Source organism: Nesoenas mayeri, assembly GCF_963082525.1.
Source record: "Nesoenas mayeri genome assembly, chromosome: 3".
In the NCBI taxonomy this organism is placed as follows: Eukaryota; Metazoa; Chordata; class Aves; order Columbiformes; family Columbidae; genus Nesoenas; species Nesoenas mayeri.
In genome coordinates this window covers 4,392,240-4,417,207 of record NC_137544.1, presented here as the reverse complement: position 1 = coordinate 4,417,207, position 24,968 = coordinate 4,392,240, and the positions used below count along the sequence as shown (strand labels likewise).

The following is a 24,968-nucleotide window of genomic DNA, read 5'->3' as shown; positions in this document are numbered from 1 at the left end:
CCCTTCCAATCCCTGACACTCTGTGATTCCATGATTCCAAGGGACAGGGACATTAATTTGTGGACAGATACATACAAACTGAAACCTGGCATGTAAATGACTGTCAGGGTTTCACAACTACTTGATACCCTCTGTCTTCCTGGGGTCCTGATTTTCAAAATTACTCAACTCCCAATACGAGAATGAAGATAAAGCAAAACATTCCTCCAAAACTTTTGCTTTGTTTTGTTTTCTATTATTCATTTGTCCTTTGCTTTTGAAGAGAAGAAAAAATGTACTTACCATGAATGGAAAGGGTTCCATTCCTCACTGCCAGGAACTTGACCCCATATGGAAACAACGGTGGAGAATTGAGGCTTCCATAGAGATAGATGTGTGCTTTGTGGCGGAAAGGGGCCTTGGGGGATCCCACCTGGAGCTCTCCTCCATCAGATATCAGAATGTAATGAGCATGCAGTTCTACAGGTCCTGGACCAATGAACAGGAGTTTGCCACCTGAAGAAAACAGAAGAGCAAAAAGCAGCTATAGGTCTAATAAACAGTCATTATCTCACAGTGAAAAGAGCTGTAAGAGGTGGGTCAATAAAGGTTTTTGCAATAAAATTATGAGATGAAGGGTAAAACAATAGTGCTTTCTTTCCCTGTAGTCTTATGAATTTATCAGCTCTTTACAGATCGTACTAATTCCATCCACTTTTCAATTCTACACAGGCTCACTTTCTAGACTTGGTGAAGGCCATTTAGCCTGGGCAGACATCTAAGTCTCTCCAATTCCAGTGCCAGGGGGTTATGCTTGAGAAATTCCCATCATCTTAAGTTACCCACTCTCCAAATGTTAAAAAGGGATATTACTACTAAATTTGTATGTTACTTTTCAGATTACAAACTACTTGTGACAAGGAGAGGGGAAGACAGCTTTGGAACATAAGAACTGGCAACTCTTTTAGATTAGTGGTTGATTTAATTCTGCATACTCTTCCAACTGCTGTTCAAAACCAGATGCTTCCAAATACAGTGTAAAAAGCTTTTCTCTGTTAGCTGGATGTGAGATGATCTTCTCATCCCAAGAAAGCCTCATCTTAATCCCTAATTGGAGGTTTGCTCCATCTCAAAGCATCAGGTTTCATCTCCCTGCCAACATTTTCCTTTTACCATCTATTAGCTTAACTGGATAAATTCTGTCAATAATATAGACCTGATCCCTTAAATCTTTCTAAAATAAGCCTCAACGACTTCTTGAAGCAATGAACTCTGTGGTTTAAGCACACAGTCCATGGAAAAGTATTTCTATCCCTTGGTTTCAACATAGTTCTGTCAAATGCCTCCTTTGTTCTTGCGTTGTGTGAGCTGGCAATGCTAGTCTATCATCTCAGGGGGGTTTATTCTTTTATCTCCTTCCATATTTTCTCTCCTGCAACGGACACAGTCACTATCTTTATAATGTATTTGGAAAGAATCTTTCTGCACATGGGACATGTCTTCCTCGGATCTGATCTCCTTACAAAGGGTCTATCACCCTCCCAACATTTCTCTGTTTGTTAATTAGCTAATAACCATGTCACATGACACCATAGCCAGCTTTCCACTGGTCTTAGCAGTTTTTAATAGTGACCTCTATGCCTACCAAAAAATTTGGCTTTCCTTCCCCACACGATGCTACCAATCCTTAGCACAAAGCATAAGGGAGATCAGATCTCTGCTTTAATTTTGGTATCGAGACCAAAAAAAAAAGAGGGAAGACATTTCAATGTAGAAATCAGATTGCAAACTTTTGATTATTGCCTTCCTGTTATCAGGTCTTGTGGTTCTCAGTGGTAAGGGAGATACACAACATTTGGACACTTGCCACCCAGTTGTGTCCATTCCTGCCACACATGCTGCTTATCCTGATCTCCTTATTTATTCTTGCATTGAAGGAGTTTCCTATTTCATTGACCTCTTAGTCATCTAGCAAAGTCTTATAACTTATTCACAGCTCTAATTCCTTAGTCTTATAACAAAACTAGTGTTTGCATAAGCACTCTCCATTGAATATTTTATTTGCAGATTTCAGTAGGTTCCAGATAAGTTTTTACAGAAAATGCATAATAGACAAATCTCACATTTTCTTGCTTATAACCACAGGGAACCACAGGATGGCTCCCACCAACATCAACTCCCCTATGTGTAAATTGTCTCTTTCCCTAGACATACTTTTCTACATACAAATATATTTCTGTTAAGCTTCTTATATAGTGTTTTTACAAATTATACTAAGTACACTGTAATAAAAAAGCACAAACTTCAGCTTGTTTCATGCAAAACAACACAAAATATCTGACTGTTATTCTGAGATACATCTGAGAGTTCTAGAAAAATGAAATGTTCTTCATACAAAATGTTCTATGTTGAAATTGGGACAATGCTTGAAATGGTATTCATTTGCAGACTGAAAGGACCATTAGATCATATCATCTATGTACATCATTCTATTGAAAAACTGAAGGAAGTCAAGTCATCTGGGTTTGACTGCTGCATACCCTCCAGAAAGGCAGACAATGGATTAAGTGACTTGGGAATACCATTCTACCTTTTTCTATGATCACCTTTTCCAACAGTTAATCTATCTTATTGTTCACAATTTCTGCTTTATTTCCATGCTTAATTTGTCAAGAATGAGCTTTCAGGCAGTGGTTTTCTTTGTACTTTCCTGCATTGCACTGCAGAGAGGTGTAGAAAACAGCATTTTCTGTAAAGGTGCTTACAATAAAATCAAATTTCAACCCTTATTCAGACCAGTTGATGAAGTTTTTAAGAATCTCCCTGCAGGAAATGGTCTCCAATTCATGAAACAACGGATCCTCTCCTAAAACCTCTCCTTCTGAAATTGGAAAGCAAGACCTCCTAATCCTTCTGCTCCTTTATTGTTCTTGATTGTGCCCATAGAGACAAAACTAGTTTATCTTCACATTCTGCCTCTTGTTTTTCACAGTAAAAAAAAACCAAAAAACACACTACCTCCTTTTGCCTCTTCATTACATTGGGAGATTGGGTGGGTATCCTTGGGCCACGTTGACTTCTGATCCTTTTCACAATCATGGCTTTATCTAACAAAGTCCCTTATTGTGTTATCGCAGCTTTCATTCCTAATTGCTCCCTGCCCAGCTCTCTTATCAGTTGTGAAAATCTGCATTTGATTTCAATGGCATTCCCAAAACATGATCATTGATGGTTCTCCGTGTACTTTCAGATCATCAGTGATGTGCAGTGGTATTCAAATAGGCACAAAAATGGTTTCCCACTAACATTTTACTTTTTGAGGTTATGCATTGTATGTCTGCTAGCTGTCGTGAGATCTTGGCATGTAATCCTCAGTCATCATGCTATCATATGTTTTACAGAATTAACTTCATCAAACATACTTATTGGTTTCTTAGAAAATAAACTAAAGTTTGCTGTGTCTTTTTCCATTAAAAAAACCTACGCTGTCATTCAGGAACTCCTGTGGCTAGTAATTTATGGAGTCAAGTAGCATTTAACTTCATACAGTTATTTCTTTTGACCTGTGTTTGATATCAGATTAAGCAGCCAATACTTTTTCCTTTGTCTGCCTGGATCCTGACTCAAGATCAGAACTTCTACAGCACTTTGTAACTTCCCATGCACTTGGATGTCTCTACCAGCAGTTTTAAAACTCTTGAATGAAACTGGACCTGTTTAAGAATGTGTATTCCTGAAACATATTATTTAATCTCTTCATTATATTGACATTCTTGGTAATAAACAGAAGGCTGGTCCATCTTCCTCTTATGATATAATTTACCATCCTGTTCCTCCCTATACTGAACAGAAATATTTATTAAATACATTGACCTTATAGCAGCAATGTTAATAATTTTATCACTGCAGTCTAGAAATGGAACTATAAATCACTACAATTTATTTTATTCTTAACATATGAAAGACATCTTTCCCATCTTTATTGACTTCGTATGTTCTGTTCCTAATGAAATATGGTCATTTCTGTTTCCACTTCTCATGCAATTTTTAATGAGTATTCTAATTGCTGCCATGCTGTACCAATGAACCAGTAAGGCAGGTAGCCAAAATTGTCTTATCTTTTGATTGCAAAATCGTAGTCTTGCCTCAAACCACCTTCTCAAAATCTTTCCCAAGTTTCAACCATATTTAGTCCATCCAAAATTGTCAAGCTGTCTACAAAGCAAATTAGATCAAAATCCTCACATAAAGCCTTCTATCACTTCCCTGTGGGACAACAGGGATCGAGGGATGTAAGACTCTCAAATCCTATTTTGTTTGCAGCCATTCCAACGCATCTCAAGGCAGCCACAGGAAGACATCTGTTTGTCTTCAGAGCCATTATTTGCTATCAGTATTAAAATCACTTGCCTTTCTGGAAAACTATAATAGCACGGAGTGAGAAGACAGTTTGCGCTTAACATGGAGTCCCTCTTCCAACAAAAAAACAGAGGTGGCTTTCTAAGCAAGAGCTAATGCTTTTGAGATGGTTGTTAACACCAGTTCTGCACTGCCTCTTGTGTGCTTTTCCACATAAGGTGGCTTTAGCATGTCAAGAGTAGCTCAACATCACATAGCCCCTAAAAATCACTGTGTGCATCCTTACCTATGACCAGTGCTCCATCTCCCTTTTATGTCCTTTCTTATTTTTAAAATCCCCTATTTTTCATTAATAGTGTAACAGAATCCCAGCATGGTTGTGGTTGAAGGGACCTCTGGAGATCCCCCAGTCCAACCCAGCTGCTAACACAGGGTCACCAGAGCAGATCACACAGGTCGGTCCAGGCGGGTTTGAATGTCTCAGAGAAGGAGACTCCACACCCGCTCTGGGCAGCCTGGGCCAGGCTCTGGCACCTCCCAGCAAACAAGTTTCTCCTCATATTCAGATGGAAGCTCCTGTGTTTCAGTCTGTGCCCATTGCCCCTCATCATGTCATTGGGCACCACTAAAAAGATTCTGGTCCATCCTCTAGACACCCACCTTGAGATAGTTATCAGCATTGATAAGATCCCCTCTTAGCCTTCTCCAGGCTGAACAGACCCAGCTCTCTCAGCCTTTCCTTTTAAGAAAGGTGTTCACAGTATCACAGTATCACAGTATGTTTGGGATTGGAAGGGACCTCAGAAGATCATCTAGTCCAATCCCCCTGCTGGAGCAGGAACGCCCAGGTGAGGTCGCACAGGAACATGTCCAGGTGGATTTTGAATGTCTGCAGAGAAGGAGACTCCACAACCCCCCTGGGCAGCCTGTTCCAGTGTCTGTCACCCTTACTGAGAAGAAGTTTCTTCTCAAATTTAAGTGGAACCTCTTGTGTTCCAGCTTGATCCCATTACCCCTTGTCCTATCATTGTTTGCCACTGAGAAGAGCCTGGCTCCATCCTCATGGCACTCACCCTTTATATATTTATAAACATTGATAAGGTCACCCCTCAGTCTCCTCTTCTGCAAGCTAAAGAGCCCCAGCTCCCTCAGCCTTTCCTTATAAAGGAGGTGCTCCGCTCCCTTCATCATCTTTGTTGCCCTGTGCTGGACCCTCTCCAGCAGTTCCCTGTCCTTCTGGAACTGAGGGGCCCAGAACTGGACACAATATTCTAGATGGGGTCTCACCAGGCTGGAGTAGAGGGGAAGGAGGCCCTCTCTCGATCTACTAACCACCCCGCTTCTAATACATCCCAGGATGCCATTTGCCTTCCTGGCCACAAGGGCACAGTGCTGGCTCATGGTCATCCTGTTGTCCACCAGGACCCCCAGGTCCCTTTCCCCTACACTGCTCTCTAATATGTAATTTCCCAACCTATACTGGAACCTGGGGTTGTTCCTGCCCAGATGCAGGACTCTACACTTTCCTTGGTTACATTTCATCAGGTTATTCCCCACCCAACTCTCCAGCCTGTCCAGATCCCGTTGGATGGCAGCACAGCCTTCTGGAGTGTCAGCCACTCCTCCCAGCTTAGTGTCATCAGCAAACTTGCTTATAGTACACTCTATTCCCTCGTCCAAATCAGTAATGAATATATTGAATAATATTGGACCCAGTACTGACCCCTGAGGCACTCCACTCCACTTGACTGATCAGCTGGGCATGGTGGCGTGTGTCTGCTGTCCCAGCTGTGCAGGGAGGCAGAGTCTGTCGGATCGCTTGAGCCAAGGGTTCGAGTCCTGCAGAGCGGCACTGAGGCTACTGGAGCTGTGTCCGGTGTTGAAACCCCAGAGGGGTGGGGCCAGGGGCACCAGTGTAGTAATAGTGTTGCAAACTCCACATCATCTTTTTAGCCTGCCACTGCAGTCCCTCCAGTAATTCCTTGTCCTTGTAACAGGCTAACTGCATGTCAGTTGTCCTGAATGACTTTTTCCACTGTTGATTCAAATATTTTTCATACCTTTCAAGGATTTCTGGGTGTCTGACAAGCTTGGATGATGGTGACTGCTCTGCACTATGCACAAGCATAAGTCCCAATGTGTTTCAGCAGAATCAGGCATGCAGTCATTAACTGTGCCATGCTTGGCCTGCAGGTTTGACCATCGTGGGGTAAATCCTACATAGAATCAAGGTTTCTACCCCTAGGTGAAAATTTTGATAGGTAAGAATAATAATAATTGAACTTCAAGTTTTAGTTGTTACTCTGTGCAACCCAAAACCACTTTGCAATGGTGCAAAGATTTGCAAGATCAAGAAAACAAGAAGTCATTTGCTGTATGTGTTACTTTGGCTTTCCCTTAGAAGCAGATCCAACATGTAATAACAGAAAACAGATATATCAGCTAAACTTGCAGTCACACCGTAACATCATTGTCTTTGGGAGAAAAGAAACACTCAAAAGAAAAGTTCAATTGCTGAAGATAAAAAAAAAGCAGGATCACAGAAAATAAAATAAAGCATTAGCAGGGATTCATTTAAGCAATTACCAAGTCTAAGGGTAAAACAAACTCTAGCCAACCTTGCAAATACTTCTGTCAAAAAATTGCATAGTGTGCTTCTAACCCTCAGCTCTCAGTATCTCTCTGGTTTTCATTGAGTCAGAATAAATACACAGCTCCTGCTTTACAAGATTGTCTTCCCCTTTTTTTAAAAGAAAATAAAAGTTATGCTCCCTTCTTTTATTGCGCTTGACCTCTTCTCTGAAAGCAGAACGCAAGAATATTGCTCAACTGAGCCTTTGGCTGTGACCCTCAAATTGTTTGTTATGGCTGCACAGGAAAGCAAAGTCCTACATGTGACCTTGAGGGTGATTTTATAAAAATCAATCAACTACTGTTATGATGGCCTCCCCACCAAGCAAAATAAATACAATTAAACCCGTAATCACTTCTGTACAGTAATGTGCAAATTCAATGGGTCTCTTTAGGTGGAGTGAGGGAGGGGGGGAGAAATATGTTGAGGCTATTTGATACTTTATGAGAACATCAGAAGCACCATTCTTCTCAATTAACCCAGCAATTAGCCTCCACCTCTGCCCAGAAAAGAAATATTTCTTTATCTGTCTTTACAAAAAAAAAAAAAAAGGAAACAAAAGAGAGAAAAACTAAACTGGAGGCAACTCCTTCTGTCCCACAGGAGGGGAGAAACAAACCAAATAAGAGAAAAAAGAAGATGGAATATTAAGGGGAAAAAACCCTGATAGTAAGGTGGGGGTTGTAATCTGCTATGTGAATAATCACAGCACCATCATGCTGGTGGCACAACTGGTTTTAGGAAAATAACTAGAACTTCTGAAGTCACAGAATCCCAGAATGTCAGGGGTTGGAAAGGACCTGGAAAGCTCATCCAGTCCAATCCCTCCATGAAGCAGGAACACACAGATGAGGTTACACAGGAAGGTGTCCATGCAGGTTTGAATGTCTGCAGAGAAGGACACTCCACAACCTCCCTGGGCACCCTGGTCCAGGCTCTGCCATCCTCACCGGGAACAAGTTTCTTACTTTAAACTTATCCTTGGTGCCATCTCAAGACATATCAAGGATAAGAGGGTCATTAGGGGCAATCAACATGGCTTCACCAAGGGGAAGTCATGCTTGACCAACCTCATCTCCTTTTATGAGGACATAACGAGGTGGATGGATGATGGTAGAGTGGTGGATGTGGTCTACCTTGACTTCAGTATGGCATTTGACACAGTCTCCCACAGCATCCTCACAACTAAACTGAGGGAGTGTGGTCTGGATGATCGGGTAGTGAGGTGGACTGTGAACTGGCTGAAGGAGAGAAGCCAGAGAGTCGTGGTCAATGGGGCAGAGTCCAGTTGGAGGCCTGCATCTAGTGCAGTACCTCAAGGGTCTGTACTGGGGCCGGTATTATTCAATAGATTCATCAATGATTTGGATGAGAGAACAGAGTGTACTATCAGCAAGTTTGCTGATGACACCAAGGTGGGAGGAGTGGCTGACACTGGAAGCTGTGCTGCCATCAGAGACCTGGACAGGCTGGAAAGCTGAGTGGGGAAAAATTTAATGAAATATAACAATTGAAGATTTATCAAGTGAAGATTTATCAGGACTGTCCAGAACCTTTCTTGTAGTTTGCTTGTATTTGCTGCATTCAGATTTACATAAACAAGCAGAATTAAATCTGGTGATAGTTACTTTTATCCTGGCTCTCTTGTGAGATGCTCGTTAGAACAAAAAAGACTGTTTCTCAGGATAGTCTTGTATTGTCAGTGAATGCAAAGTGTGGCCTCAAATGATGTTAATAAAAAAGCCCTCCACATAAAAGCTTCACATTGGAATGAGGACTTTGCTTCCCTCTCAGTTTGGGAAATCCCTAGAGCACTCTAAATCACAACCTAAATGAGAAATATCAACATCTCTTTTATGCATTATGAGAATAACTATGTTAGAAGGATTTTTTTTTTTTTAATGAGGTTTTTGAGAAGGGCTATAAACTATTCTATCTGAAAGCATGAATCCTCATGACAGGCAAGGAGAAACTTAACCCAACAACTCTCACAATCCTCTACCTTTTGTTATTAGGGTTTTTTTGTCTTTTTTTTTGTTGTTGTTATTGTTGGGTTCTTTTGTTTGTTTGTTTTTCACAAGTGCGTGTTGCAGCCACTTTGCATAGTAAATGTTCTGGATACCCAGGCTGTGGCATTGACTGGGTCATTCCACAAGCTCTGACAAAGTGTTAATAAATTATTTTCCAGTTCCTTTCCTATTGAGTGCACCCCACACCATCTTCCACCCCTCAGTCACCTCTTCTCCAAGCTCAAGAGCCCCAGCTCCCTCAGCCTTTCCTCACACAGGAGATACTCCACTCCCGTCAGCATCTTGGTGGCTGTGCTGGACTCTCTCCAACAGTTCCCTGTCCTGCTGGAACTGAGGGGCCAGAACTGGACACAATATTCCAGGTGTGGTCTCCCCAGGGCAGAGTAGTGGGGCAGGAGAACCTCTCTGACGTACTGACCACCCCCCTTCTAATCCACCCCAGGTACCATTGGCCTTCCTGGCCACAAAGGCACAATGCTGGCTCATGGTTATCCTGCTGTCCCCAGGACCCCCAGGTCCCTTTCCCCTACACTGCCCTCTAACAGATTGTTCCCCAATTTATACTGGAACCTGGGGTTGTTCCTGCTCAGATGCAATACTCTACACTTTCCCAGTTATTAGTAATGTATCAATAGAATTGTCTTACGTATCACCACTGCATCGCACCCCTTCAATTAAGAGAAAACCTCATCTCTGTAAAAAAGGATTTGCTGATTGAGAGGTCATCTCCTCAACCAAACTGCCCTCTCCCATGGACGCACAAGGAAGATCTGCTTTGGTTTGCTGTGGCCACCCTGCAACCATGGATAACAAATCTTCCCACAGTCTTCAGCCTGCTCTTATCCGTTCCTCTCACTTGGTGTTCCACATGACAAAGCCACAGGATCCCCCATGAGACAGGGTAGAGATATATTCCTGATAAGCATCCCTGAGTGTCAAACAAATCAAAATAAAACAAAGATCCTCCTGTGTACAGGAACAGGAATAGATTCTGTGAGCCTTAAATAAGAACAACTGATTATTTCGTGGACCTGTCTCTTGCACTCTGTTGACATGGTCACATGCTTTTAGATGAGTCATACAAGTTGATTGATGAGGGAGGTGATTCTGCCCCTCTGCTCCGCTCTGGTGAGATCCCCCTGCAGTGCTGGTCCAGCTCTGGGGTTCTCAGCACGGGAAACACATTGACCTGCTGGAGAGGGGCCAGAGGAGCCCCAGAAATGATCCGAGGCTGGAACAGCTCTCCTGGGAGGACAGGCTGAGAGAGTTGGGGTGTTCAGCTGGAGATGAGAAGCTCTGGGGAGACCTTACCGCAGCCTTTCTGGACTTAAAATGAACCAATAAGAAAGATGGGGACAGACTACTGAGCAGGGCCTGTTGTGATAGGACAAGGGGTGATGGTTTTAAACCAAAGGAGGGAGATTCAGGCCAGACATGAGGAAGAAATTTTTGACACTGAGGGTGGTGAAAGCCTGGTCTAGGTTGGCCAGAGAGGTGGTGGATGAACCACCGCTGGAGACATCCCAGGCGAGGCTGGACGAGGCTTTGAGAAACCTGAGCTGGGTGAAGATGTCCCTGCTCATGGCAGGGGTGGCACTGGATGAGCTTTGAAGGTCCGTTCCCACCCAAACTATTCTATGATTCTATGAACCATAAGAAGAGTGTTGGTCTTTTTCCCAAGTAGCAAGCGACAGGACAAGAGGAAATGACCTCAAGTTACTCCAGGGAAGGTTTGGATTGGATATTAGGAAAATATTCTTCACCAAAAGGGCTGTCAGGCATTTGAACAGGCTGTCCAGGTCAGTGGTGGAGTCACCATCCCTGGAGGGGTTTAAAAGTCATTTAGACGAGGTTCTTAGAGACATGGTTTAGTGCTAGAGTTAAGCTATGGTTGGACTTGATGACCCTGAGGGTCTCTTCCAAACAAAATGATTCTGTGACTCTAAGACCTGTACTTCAGTTTCCAGCCTGCACAGGTCACAATGTCTGTGTTTCTGCACTACAAAAAAGTGCATGAGGACAGATCCACCAGCAGTAGGAAGCTGCTACTGTAATGAGGACCTGACTAGTGTCCAGGACAGGTGGAGACAGACTCAGCAGATCTTTCTATCCCATGGTTAGAGGCAGCATCTGCTTCCCTCAAAGAAAAACATCCCCTCCTTCCATGCCTCAGGTTTCAACCTGGTCTCTGCTGGAGCTGAGTGTGGTTCCCCAGTCAGGATTAACTTCCACTGATCTACTCATCCTGCAATGACCCAGAGGAGTCTCAAGAGCTACTGAAGCTGTGGAAATTCAATTTTATTGGCAAGCAAGAGCGCTGGGAATCTAATGCACATGCTGCACAACAGGATGAGAAAGAGAAACCTGCTGCCCGTGCCCAAACATGAACCAGGGTTAGAAGCTGGGGGAACAAATGAAAAAAACATCAAATTGCTACAGATTTGGGACCTTAAAACCCTTTTTCCAGGAATGGCCGTCTCTGTGAATTGCACCCTACTGAATAACACTGAATTCCTGTCAAAAAACTATACTAACAAATAAAAGAACTTATGCCATTCATTTTTTTTTCCCATGAAAACAGACGGGACTTTAAGAGTCTGAGATCTTAATTACTGCGGACTTGGTACACCTCACTGTAACAGCACAGGAAAATACCACACCACAACAGTGAGAAATAGGGCTGACTTTTCTTCCTTTTAAATCTCAATTAAAAAATACATTGGATGAAATTTCCCATTAGCTGGTACTATTTGTACATACCATGTTCTTTCTTTAATTAAAAAACATGCTTATTGCAATACTGCCAGAATCGCTTTTACGGTATTTTAATTGTAATGTCTCTGCCTGATTAAAAAAAGAAAATATGAACTAGAAACTGCCTGCAAAAACTATCACAATGCAGATCCCAAATTGTTTGAGCAAAATGGTACAGAAAACATTGCAACACAAGCGGTTTCCACCCATACTTACCGACAAGGGATTTTAAACCCAGTTTGAGGACTGGTTGATGCCATAGACAGGATAACAGAGGGAACAGCTTTTTCCTTTTTTTGGCGAATTCAAACCCAGTCTTTATCAGCAGTGGATGGAGCACTAGTTATTTGACACCTACTTAGGTAGGTGTATCAGCTAATAATTGATGCTCTTTGCTAAAAGCATCAAAGCCTTGGAAAAAAGTCAAGCAAAATCAATATTTGGATTTCACTCATCCCCAGATCCACTTACAGGATCCATTCTAGCCACAGCCTGATCTGAGCATGGATTACAAGAGAGATGCAAAATATTGATGGATAAGCATTGCTCTTTGGACATAGGTTCAAAAATCAGGTAATAACTGACAATGTCATGTGTATCTTTGGGGATTATCAGTTCTCTCTTTTTATATTTTTCCCTTGATATCTCATAGTTTGAAAATAAAATTTTTAAAAATAAATTAATAAATTTAAAAGCACTCCTGTTAACTGTGGTATTTTTGGAGAATGGGTGCACAGTTTTTAGAGGCGTATGAAGTGGATCAGATCTTTTCAAAGCCTCGGCCTGGAGTCTGACCACGGATGCTGTTTTCAGCAGGAATGTTAAGATACAGCAATGCCCACAAGGGAGAGAAAGACAACTGATATTGCGACTTTTCTAGAATAGAATCCAAAGCAATCTTCTCCCTTATGCCTGCAAGGATGGCCATCTCAAAGTTGCCATTGCAAAGGCAACTGGGGGTCTTCAACCACACCAGTGGATACTGGCAGTGTCACCCCAAAATTCATCCCCACGGTACTCCTGAAACACCAGGCAGCTTGTTTGGTCTCCAGACCTCCCTGGAGCACTATAAATTCAGACAAAAGCAATAGCGCATGTCTGAGATATCAAACCATCAAACACAAAGGAGTTACTCCAATGCAAGCTCCGCACAAAGGAAATTTCCATGTGTCCTGGGTTATCATAAATATTTCCATACTTGTGATGGCGGGTTTCCAAATTAACTGCAATCTGCTGAATTTACAGAGTTATCTACAATCTGTCTATCTTGTATCTCTTCCCCAATCAGTATTGTCTGAGCAGTTTCACAGTCTGGCTATTAAACTTTCCACTACCAATAACCACGTGTTCAGGCTCCACGTATTGAGGGGGAGGCAGAAGCTGCTGAGTCCCCATGGCAATGAGCAGGACCCAGCTGCCTAATCCTACTGCTTTGGTCTCCAGATCTCCTGTCCAGTCTGGTCACTACCAGAACCATGATACATTAATACAGCCAAAGCAGGGTCATGTTAAGGCTGCATGTGTAGCTGACATCCTTGTTACAATATTCTTTAAACAATTTCCAGAGTGTTAAAATCATCATAAGGAGACACCACAGGGGAAGTATTCAAAAAACTCATCCCTAAAAAAAAAAGGAATTTCAAGAAGAAATGGGCCTGTAAGAGTGTTGGGCTTGCTGGATACAGCCAGAAAATTGTCAGTACAGTGTCTTCACAGAGGAATGGACTCAGTTGCATTAGAGCTTTTTTTTAATCCATAAATCTGTTATATTTTCAGCTGGTGAATACACAGAGAGCCTGATGCTGACTCCTGAAAGCAAAAGGGAGCAAAACTAGAATTTAATCATGTTCTTCAGCTCCAACAAAGAAAAACTATCCAGCTAGAAGAGGAATGGGATGCTTCAATCAAAGCACTGAGCTACACCCACCTACAGGTGAGGGGTTTATTGCCATGCCCATCTTGCAGTTGGATAAGCTTATTAATTATTTGACATGTTCACAGAATCACGTAGTTGCTACTCTAAGGAGATCACCTAACCATGATACATCTGAAGATGGATATCTGTATTTGGTGGTGCATGTTTCTATCAATACAGGACCCTAAACTCGCCTGAACTGAACAGCTTAAAGAAAAGTAAGGTTGGGAAAGATTAATCCAATTCATTCTCAGATTAGAGTAGATCTCTGCATGCCTGGGCAGGAACAACCCCAGGTTGCAGTATAAGTTGGGGAACAATCTGTTAGAAAGCAGTGTAGGGGAAAGGGATCTGGGGATCCTGGGGACAATAGGATAACCATGAGCCAGCATTGTGCCTTTGTGGCCAGGAAGGCCAATGGTACCTGGGGTGGATTAGAAGGGGAGTGGTCAGTACGTCAGAGAGATTCTCCTGCCCCTCTGCTCTGCCCTGGGGAGACCACATCTGGAATATTGTGTCCAGTTCTGGCCCCTCAGTTCCAGAAGGACAGGGAACTGCTGGAGAGAGTCCAGCGCAGGGCAACAAAGATGCTGAAGGGAGTGGAGCATCTCCCGTGTGAGGAAAGGCTGAGGGAGCTGTGGCTCTTGAGCTTGGAGAGGAGGAGACTGAGGGGTGGAAGGTGGTGGAGGGTGCACTCAATAGGAAAGGAACTGGCTGCCCAGGGAGGTTGTGGAGTCTCCTTCTCTGCAGACATTCAAACACTCCTGGACACCTTCCTGTGTAACCTCATCTGGGTGTTCCTGCTCCGGCAGGGGTATTGGACTGGACGATCTTTTGAGGTCCGTTCCAATCCCTGACATTCTGAGATTCTGTGATGTCTTGACTCCAAATCTAATCAAGACACCCATGTAAGTGAGGTAGATGCAACAAGTAAACTTCAGCAAAGATGAAGTTCAGATTAACAACTATCATTTAGGTTTCTGGTCCTAAAGGATTTGGTTCCTGTGTTTAGCATGTTGCAATGCTGAAAATAATAGCATCTAGAATATTTTAGTGCTGCTTTCCTAACTGAATCTACAGTATAAACCAAGCTTCTTGGAAAAAGTGATAAAGAGGAGCAATGATTTGAATGTCAGATGAGACAAAGCCATAAAGATACTGCTCCAGACTTCATTAAATTCAATCAGACCTCCATTTGCTTCATGAGTGCTGACTCATAGGTGAAATGTGCCTTTGAGTAGACCCAAGGTTCAAAGGGTTTCTGGTGTAATATTGTGCCCCACTTCTTCACAAAGTCAGAGACTGAGCCCCAAAATCCCTATTCAGATCTGCAGCCATTCTCACATATCTGGGGCAGTGACCTGTCTCCTCTACTAATCACACTGTGGTTAAGAAGGATCTTGCATCATCCAGATTTAAGAATTTCACTGGGAAAGAGAAGGAAGAAAATGGTACTAAATCTTTCAGATTTTTTTTTAATCTCAAATTCTTCCTTTTTTTTTTTTTTTAAACATGAATAATGCCTGGTGTAACAATTCTTTAAAATCTCTGAGCCTAGACTGAGCAAGTTCAATCTTTTTTTGGAAATATTTCCATAATAGGGATAAACTTGCAAAGTTTGTTTTGTTGCTTGTTTTTTTTTTTTAATAGAAGGATAATTCAAAGATAGATTAAAATATAATTGTCAAATGCATGTTTTTCATCATCATCTCAATGAAAAACTAGCACCTTTAACATCCTTTTAATATAAATAATTTTACCAGCAAGGACTCAGGTCCTTAAACATATAAAACCTTCTCTTTCTATTTTTTGAGCTCCATTTCAGTAGGGGCTTACACATAGGCTTACCTTCAAGCAAGCAATGTCACCAGAACAACTAATTCACTTAATACCAAGCATGTGCACAACTGTTTTCTCAACCAGGGCCTAATTTTCAGGGAGAAATATTTCTGGCACTGAATGGCTAGTAATTTTAATTCTTACTTTGACACCCACAGAGATATAACTCCTGACACTTATGCTGAATCTGTCCCAGGGTATGTGAACCCTGCAAACTCAGTGTTTCCCCCCATAACTGTGCTTGGTTATTTACTCTCCACCAGCCGTGTTCTAGGATATTAGATTATTTATTGCATTCATAGCTGTGGCCTCTGTAACATCGTTAATTTTGTAAAGGCTTTTGCAACACGCTTCCCTCAAAGATGCCAAACAAAATCGAGTTGATTATTGTTATCAGCGCTGCCATTATCACTGAATGCCACTCAGGACAGCGGTGTTTTCAGTAGCTGGGGGAAAGAAAAAGGAAAAAAAAAGCCTTCCTACTCATATTGTCATTATGCCTCAAACGGCATAAATGATGCCTTCTGCATACATAATAATTAAGCGCTTCTCCTGTCCCCCAAGAACATCTCTCAAGAGCAAACTCAGCCTATCCGACCAGGTTTCTCCTCAATCCAGGAGCTAGGCAAGGGAAGGGGAGATCATGGCCATGAAAAACTCCAGCCCTGGAGGAACAAGAGCACTGAACCCCCCTTGTGCAGACCTTTGAGATGCAGCAGGTTGAGGGTGGTGGTGCTGGTCCCCAGCAGCAGGGTCCTGCCTTCTTCTATCGTGACATTGTCGCCATCTCGCGGCTGGTGGCCAGCGGGCCAGCTGAAGTCCTCGTCCCACCGGCCACAAAACTGGAGGGCGAGCTGGAAAGAAAAAGACCCAGAGAGGTTCAAAACCCACCTCTTCCCACCCTTCGGGAATCCAGCTTGCCAAGAACGCGGCAGAAGAGAAAACAACGCCACTGACTACTTTCCCAATGGGATCCAACGTCAAGGGATGAAGGGACATTGGGGTCAGAGAGGTTCACTGCTTTCAGAAATGCCCTTCACAATTTGGGGTTGTCTCTTGTTCTATTCTGGTTAACAAGAGGCTCGCTGCAGGTCTGGCTGCAGAATGTCCACAGGTTTCCTGGTGTGTGTCTCTCTCTGCCTCTCAAAAGGCAGAACTGCACGTTAATTCCTGGCATTGTCAGAAAAATAGCCTGTGGAGTTTAGAATTAAAACACCCAGTTAGATGGGCAATACTTTGCTTCCCAAAATTTTTCAAAGGCTCTCCTGCCACTCATCCACATTTAGAGAGACATTCCTACTTTCAAATACTTTTTTAGCTCACTCAGCTTATCCAGTATTATTATCACCTCTCCTTTCACAGCTTAAAAATCAATTCCAAATAAAGTACTGACTAATTTGAAAACAACAAATAGACTGACTCGTGATGAGCAGCAGCAAAATGATGCCTGCCTGTTTCAAGTCATGGTTCCTCTTTACCTCTAAACTTTAAGTAAGAACTTCACAGTGAAAGTTTGACCAGTTTATCGAGGAACATGTACATACCTTTGCATGGACATGGGTGCACAAGTGTGGACATAGGTGTCCATAACATATTTTTTAGGACTAACATGTGAACTAGTGAGAACAGACTCAACTGATCTGAGGTAGGGGAGGAAACCAGACATGGAAATATTTGTGGTCCTCACTGGATTATGCTAATCCGAAACAGCAGTGGAAAAAATGACCACAATACAAAAGCAAAATATAGTTACTCTATTTTCAATCATTTTCTCCATCATGTGCATTAAAGCTTTTGCTCCATGTCTGTGGTTTAGGTGAATCAATACTGGTGGTGTTATGACAGTTATTTTTTCAACTGTGCTATTGTCAGTTTTAGCTTTATGTGCCTGATGTTCTATACATTTCCCATAGCATCTAGAGAATCAGGTAACTATTATATGGTGACTACTGTCCTAATTATTTACACCAGAGAATAGGCGTCAGTTCCCAGGCTAAATTATACAACTGCTTTATGTCAATCCTGTCTGTGGGGTATAGATGCTGTTATTTTATATCTCCTGTCCCACTCTACCACTTTGCTACAAAGGGAATTACTTGGTTCACTTCAGACTGAAACCTGGGACTGCATTAACATGCACAGTGAAAACATCTGGGAAGTTAAATCTCTGGCGTCAGAGGGAGTGAACATCTTCATTACCAAAGCACAGATAAGCCTTCACATCTGTACACAAATGTCACAGAGAGTACAATTTATCCATGGTTGCTACGTGTAATAGGATAAATCCCATCTTTATTACTTGCAAACACATATTTACGTACTTCAGAGATTTAGGACAAAATTCCAGCTGAAATGAGGTTTACCTTCATCAGCTACCTTTCCAGAGATGCTGTGAATTACTTTTCACTGGTACTGCTTTGAAACAGATTGTACACAATATACAAAGGTACACAATAGATCCACTGAAAAAGGAGATAATTAAACTTGTTTTTATCTCAGAGCAGGGGACAGAGGAGGCTACAGCACATAGAAAGACACACATTTCCCAGATACACTGCTTATCAAGCCAACTGTAGCACAAAATTACAAATTCCATAAACTTCTGTCTCGCAACAACTCAATCAATGCCACTAACTAAACACTGCCTGATGCAGTTGTGAAATGGTGGGATTCATAGAATATTTTGTTAGGAAACATTTTTAAATTGCTTAAAGCCACTCTGACATCACCCTGACCCCCTCAAGTCTCTTAGAAGTCTCCAATTAACTCTACTGGAAAAACAAGGGCACAAGGAATGTACCAAGCTGCATTTCTTGCTAGCACCAAAAACTTAGTAAACTGTTGTTAGACCTCCTGCAAGACAAGAATTTTTGCAAGAATAAACTCCTCTGAATTTGACCTTTTTTTTTTTTTTTCAAAGTTGGTTCCCTTTTCTAACTAGAAAACATCTTAGTTCTTCATTTAAGGTTTTCTCTATATATCAGTGTTTAAGCTATTCTTTCTAGGTTTCTGCTGTCACCTCTTAGAAGACTCTGCACCCATTCAGTTCTACCAATGCCCTCTGGCAAAAAAGCCAGTAGTTCAGACGTGCCAGTGTAATAAGGCACAAGGAAAGGCTGAAACCATCTGGGGAACTAAGAACTATCAATGATCTTAAGAACGTAACTCAGAAAATCTACAAATACACTGCAAGGAAGTGCTCTGTTACTTAGAAGGTACAAGTGCCCACAGTAAGACGCAGTCCCTATACCAACAAGCTAAACAAAGACAGGCAGATTTTATCGTTCAAAAGAAAGTTTGCTACACAATAATGATTACATAGAGAAAATAAGTTGGCTAAGGTCATAAATATCTCTATTTTTCCACCCAGATCATATCTAAAGATTTCCAGTGAGGAGATGACTGGCTTAGTCTGCTGCCATGTGCATCTCCTGCATGTGCACCTTTCAGCTGATTTCTGATTTGTATTATCTTTTTTTCTTTAAAAAATATAAAGAGATTAACATCAACTAATAATACAGTACCAAGAGTTTATAATTGCTTATACGATCCTTGAATTATCATGGAGAAAATAAATCCAAAGAATCTGAAGAGAGAAAAGGGGGGTTGCTCAAAGAAAGTACTTTACATTACCACAGAGCAGAAGAATGTATGGGGGGTGGGAGGGGTTAGAGGGAAAGCAGCTCTGTAGGAACTGAGGAAAGACATTGAACTGATGGAGAGAAATGAGATAGCAAAAGATTTTATTCAGCAACCCTTCTCTCGCAGTCCTATACCCTTCCCTAAGATGAAAGAGCATCTCCTGAAGACCTTTGAAAGAAGGTGTGATCTAGCATGAGGCCAGTGAAATGGCCAACTGCCCCAAATCACAAGAACAGTTTGCCTGGACCTTCCAAATCCCATATGATTGCCCTCTCCCTGTTTTCTGGGAGAAAAGCACAGTGCAGTCTCCAACTCTAATGGACTCTTTGAGTTCCTCTGCTGAATGGTGGTAGTTACGTCTAGTTCCTTTAAAGCAATCCATGGTACAATAACCTATGGGACAGGTTGTAGCCCATGCTGACCCTACACACACCGAATATCTCACAACCACTGGGATGGACCAACTCACTTGAGACCCCAAAGACAATGAGATAACCATCTTATCTCTTGAAGGGCTGTATGGCCATGTCATCATCATGAAGAGACCCCAGCTCCTTTCCCTCTACCTGTGTCTGAGCATGATAAGAACTTTCCTCTCACTTTTTTTTTCATAGAAGCAAAACTCATTCCCTTTGCATTTTTTTCCCCAGCTTCACACACAGCATTTAACTAATGGTGTTTAATTTAAACACTTCTCCATAAGACTGAAGAGCAGAAGCAGCTGAAAGCACCATGGTCATGGCTGAGCCCATCCAGGGCACTGTCCGGGGCAGTGGTGGAGTCACCATCCCTGGAGGGGTTTAAAAGGCATCTAGATGAAATTCTGAGGGACATGGTTTAGTGCTAGAGTTAGGTTGGGTTATGGTTGGACTCAGTCCTGAGGTTCTTTTCGAACTGAAATGATCCTATGATTCGATCCCATGCGTTCTTGCTGAATGAACCATGGGGAACTCGCAGAGCCAAGGAAAGCTGCACATTTTTTTTATGTGCTTTTTCCAACTTCAGCACAGGGCACAACCAATGGCAGAGGCCTTGAAAGTTAGGATAGGGGAAAGAGGAGTTGATATAAAACAAGCCCTGAATGGTGAAGCTAGAGCTGCCTTAAGCTGCTGAAGTGAGGTGGTAGCTTCACACTCTGGCTTCAGCACATACCAGATAGCTGGAAAGATGATCTGGAGGAAACAAAGCTTATGAGACAACAACATCTCTGAATCCATCTGTGTCACTGTCATTACTCACGCTTGAATGTGGCCAACTTAAGCTATGTTTAACAGGAGGAGTGAGGGCACAAAGATGTTGTATTCCTGCAAGGTCAAAGAAAATCAGTAGCTAGATTGAAGCCCAAGAAACAGCAGCAGAGCATGAACTGAACACTTAAAATCATCACAACAAACTTCTGCAGGATGCACCCTCATGTCAGACACCAATAGGAAACCCACCCCAGCAACATGTCACATTTTGAATCCAGGACAGCAGCCAAAACTAACTCAGTAGGGAACCAAACCTGCAATATTTGAGTAGAAACCCCAGGTGGTTGGGAAATCACAAGCACTGAGAATCCCTAAGGAGCCAGTTGTTCTTCCTGAGGTACCAAAGAACACAAGGACCAGGAAAGGGCTCTGACATGAAAATTCAATGAGCACAGTCCTGCAATATCTTACCTCCTCCACTTGGTGTGTGTCATGCACAACTCATTTCAAGCCTATACCTTCTGTACCAAGCCCATAGCTTCTCCCCCATTAGAGCTCCAAAACTATGAATGAATTAAGGTGAAATAATGTTTTAATAGTATACAATAAAAGATTCACAATCTCCTTGCAATTCAGCAAATTATCCACTTCCTCCCTGCTGCGCTTTCTTTTTCCGTTTTCAGGCAGATTTCTTTCCATTTTATATTTTTAGCTGTTGCTGTTGTCAGCCAGCCTGGGGTTGCCTTTATGTCAGCCTTTGGGGACATGATCTCTCAGCATCAGTTTCTCAGCTTGTGCCTGTGACTACCAGGGCTCAGAAACAGCAGCTGAAACTGCAACAAATGAATAAATAACAGCGATGTACTTGCATTCCCACATAGGCTGGCAAAAAGCTCAGAAAGGGAAGGGATTGTAAGTGACCACTCCCTCAATGTTTCATCCAAATTTTTGTAAAAAACAGTCATTCTACTGACACAACACAGTTATCTGGTGGTTTTTAACTCCCTCTTCCCTAGAATGTGAGGCAGTCTTTGGGTTTAAAACGGTTGGGAAAATCCTGCTTAGATGCAGTCTAGATAATTTGACCTCACTTTGTGGTAACTTTAACGTTTGTTTGGTTCGGTGGGGATTTTTTTTGACTAAAGTCCAGAAAAAGAGAACTGCAACAACTATTACAGACACAAAAAGCCCTCATCCTCTGATCAGAAAAAGGCAGAAATTATAAAACTAAACTAAGAACCAACAATGTAATTAAACAGAGACAAGCTTAACACTTTAAGTGATGGAGTACACAGAATATTTCAACATGCTGTAAACCCAGGACTCCAATGCTACATTTGAAAACACTTCCATTTCAATGATGGATACAGGGAGCTCACTTTCCCGGCTGTGAACTCTTGACAGCTCCTTGGTTTAATACATCAAGGAAAAGATTTACACCCCACCCACCCAAACCCCCATCCACCTGAAGGAAAGAAAAACATGTATGTGGAGGAGACAGAAGAGGAAGGGAGGTATTTTATTACAATAGATGCCTTTTACAAGGAAAGTATTTGCAGCCATCTGCTCTAATTATTCCTCCTGTATTGGCCACCATCTTCATGCAACAATAGAAATAATTATCTCCTCAAGGGCAAAAGAAAAATATTTACAGAAACAAACAAAAGTTGATTATTTTTAGCTCCCAGGGAAAAAAGAAACAACAAGCTACTTCTTAATGAAGGAGCAATTAGGAAGGTGGGTAGAACATCTATAATTAAAACAGACAAATTGGTGCAGGCTCCTCCCTCCTACACATACTTCAATGGCTGCAAATATGTGTTATTTGCTGCGGTCAGTGGAGTTACCATGTAAAACGCTGCCCAGTGCTCAAAGAAACTGAACCTGTCTCTTGCCATCATTCCCTGCCTCTCCTGCTTGTAGGACCTCTAACCAGTTGCCAAATTAACTGAAAAACACTCACCACAGCTGCAAAGTCGTAAAATTTCAGTTGACACAGATAGGTCTTGCTCTGTATGACCAGCATCCCCAAGACAAGTATGATAGGGCACAACTTCAACCTGCTGTTATAAAAACTCTTTCCTGCATGCACTTTATCATTGTGTGTAAAAAATGTCTTTTTTTTTTCTATATAAAACAAAAAGGACTTTTACAATTGTCTTTCTGTTCCTGGCAGCCTGTTTTGCTGACAAAGAATGAAGACACATATACAGCTTCATGGGAAAGATGGAAAAAGGTCTTCCCAAGGAGGAGAGAAAATTCCTTACATTGTACACAACCAAGTATAAGCAGCAAGAAAAAATAGTCTCTCTACCAACAGTACTGTGCAACATCTTATTTCATAGAGAAATCTATGGACTTAGGCTTCCATACAGAAATTAGTAGAATTTAGTTGGCTTTGAAATGAAATGAATCACCAAACTGAAGCTGGTCAGAGCTAATAATGAATGCAGAAATTACTGATGGTTCTTCAAGTAGTCTCAGGACAGGGGGTACCACATAATGCTTGTTATAGGGGTGCAGCGAACAGATACCAACTGGCTACAAAGATCTGCAAATCAACAAAGTTCTGAGCCATTCTTTACCCTAGGCAATTTCCCTCTCCTTCCAAAAAGGCCAATTTTCACTACAGAAAAGCAAACAAGATGGAGGTTAAGAGTTACCGGTTTTTGCAGGGTTCCTCTTGTCCATGCAGCAATTTCAGAGAATTTCAGAAGCTGCCTTCAAATATTAAAGTAACCCACATTGAGTTTATTTGGAAATCAGAGTGCCAAAGCAATCTAGTGGATCTTACAATGTGATCAGCTACTCCTTAAGGGATTTCCATTCACATGCATTTCATTACAACACTACAACTTTGCCATTGATTAAGGCATTTCCAAGGAGCTTTCTAAGTTGGATATGAGGGACTAGAATATAACAAAAAAAGAACTGCTAGAGAAGTTTGTGATAGACAATCTACTTCCATTTTTTAGTAAAAAGTACGACATTCACCTCTACAATTTCTATTTCATCTGTTTCCATTTGGAAAGTCCTTTGAAAGAAGAACATGGATAAAACTGGGAGCGTATTTCAACTTCTCTAACTTCTCTCAGTCTTCTCTCAAAGAAATGTGAATCTCTTGGCTCCTTGGTTGTTTATCAGCTTCAAAACTTGAGAAATTTCTCACCTGGTTTAATTCCACATGATGATGATCCTGAAAACATGATCTGACCACTGAGGTCCTCCTTCTCTGGGCGACAGTGTTAAGAGAATCCCTGATGCCAGTTTATGAGGAATAGGGTGATAGATTTTATATGTTGGTACAAACTGCCTTGGCAAAACTGAAGAATTTTACTAATGATTAAGAGGGATGAAAGGAAGTTCCCCTCCAATTCATTATCATGGCAGAGACCACCCATGATTAACCCAACTGAGCAGGCACTGATAACCAAACTGGGCAACAAAGGTGGGTAGATAATGGGACCAACTTTTTCCAGTTTCTGAAAGAAATTACATAAAAAGTGGCAGGAATGGTTGTACTCGAGTCACATCTAGAGAACTATAAAATTGGAAAAAATGAATCATTTATTCCAAAAGACAATGTTATCTCCAAGAAGTCTGGAAGTAACTGTAGCTATGAATAAACTAAAGCTGAAAATTAGCAGAATGCTTCTGACTATCCATGCACTGAGATTCTGTAACAGGTTTCCAGAGGGAGTAGGAGACCAAACTGTTTTTTCCCTTATGAACTGGTGCACTTGACATGATTTTGATAGAACAAGCCTGGAACATAACCCAACAAACCCTTTTCATGGCCACAAGATGATGCTTTTATAACTATCTCCATCATTTACTGCTATGTAACTTCTCTTTACCTTTATTTCTAATCAACACTGCCTCTACCCTGAGTTAAAATGAAAGGACTACATTCCATTTTTTCTTTCTCTTTTTAATTTTAGCTGTCTTGTAGGAATCTTTCTGACTTCTGCTGAGTTGCACAGGCACAAAAAAGGAAGAATCTGGCTGGGCATGTTCTCTGTGGGACTGATGAATGACCCTAGTCTCTCGCCAACTATTACAGGATAAATCTGTTTACACACAAAAAATTGACCTGGGCTGGTGAGGTGGGACTAGAACCAGGAAACTGGCACGTCCCAGAGGTAAAAATGCATTTGCAGCCAACAGCATTAGTAACTCAAGACTATAAACAAGCCACGCTGTCATTAATTACTCAGACAGGGGCAGCCACAAAAGCAGTGAGAAGACCCAAAAGCCAACTGTAAATAGTTCATCGAGCTGATTAGTTCAGAAAAAAAATGAGTGGGCAGTTTCGGAGGTCAGAGCCCATGGCACAAGTCAGTCTCAGGCCAATTTGCAACTGGACAATGGCATGAGAAACAGCTTAATTCCTGTTTTTAAAAAAGAAAAGAAAAAAAAAAAAAAATAAGAAACCCCAAACAACTAAACCAGCAAAACCGCTCAAAAAAACAACCACCAAAAAAATTTTTTAAAAAAGGCTTTTTCAGCAGGGGAGTAATCACTGCAATTTCCAAGCACAGAAGGTAAAGCTCTTTGCACCAGAGGTATTTAATTAAGGACATGGAGTATTAGTTAGATCTAATGGTGCTTTCATAGGGAGGGCACTG

General features: G+C 41.8%; 1 protein-coding gene across 1 annotated transcript in view; it reads right to left on the bottom strand.

Moving 5' to 3' along the window:
- The window catches only part of PKHD1 (PKHD1 ciliary IPT domain containing fibrocystin/polyductin), a gene marked incomplete at both ends in the record, with an annotated part of 264,384 nt that overhangs the window by 163,831 nt on the left and 75,585 nt on the right, over nucleotides 1-24,968 (bottom strand). Inside the window, 2 exons of the mRNA XM_080341064.1 lie at nucleotides 283-495; nucleotides 16,212-16,362. Of these exons, the coding sequence (XP_080197190.1) occupies nucleotides 283-495; nucleotides 16,212-16,362 (364 nt within the window). The remainder of the gene's footprint in view (nucleotides 1-282; nucleotides 496-16,211; nucleotides 16,363-24,968) is intronic.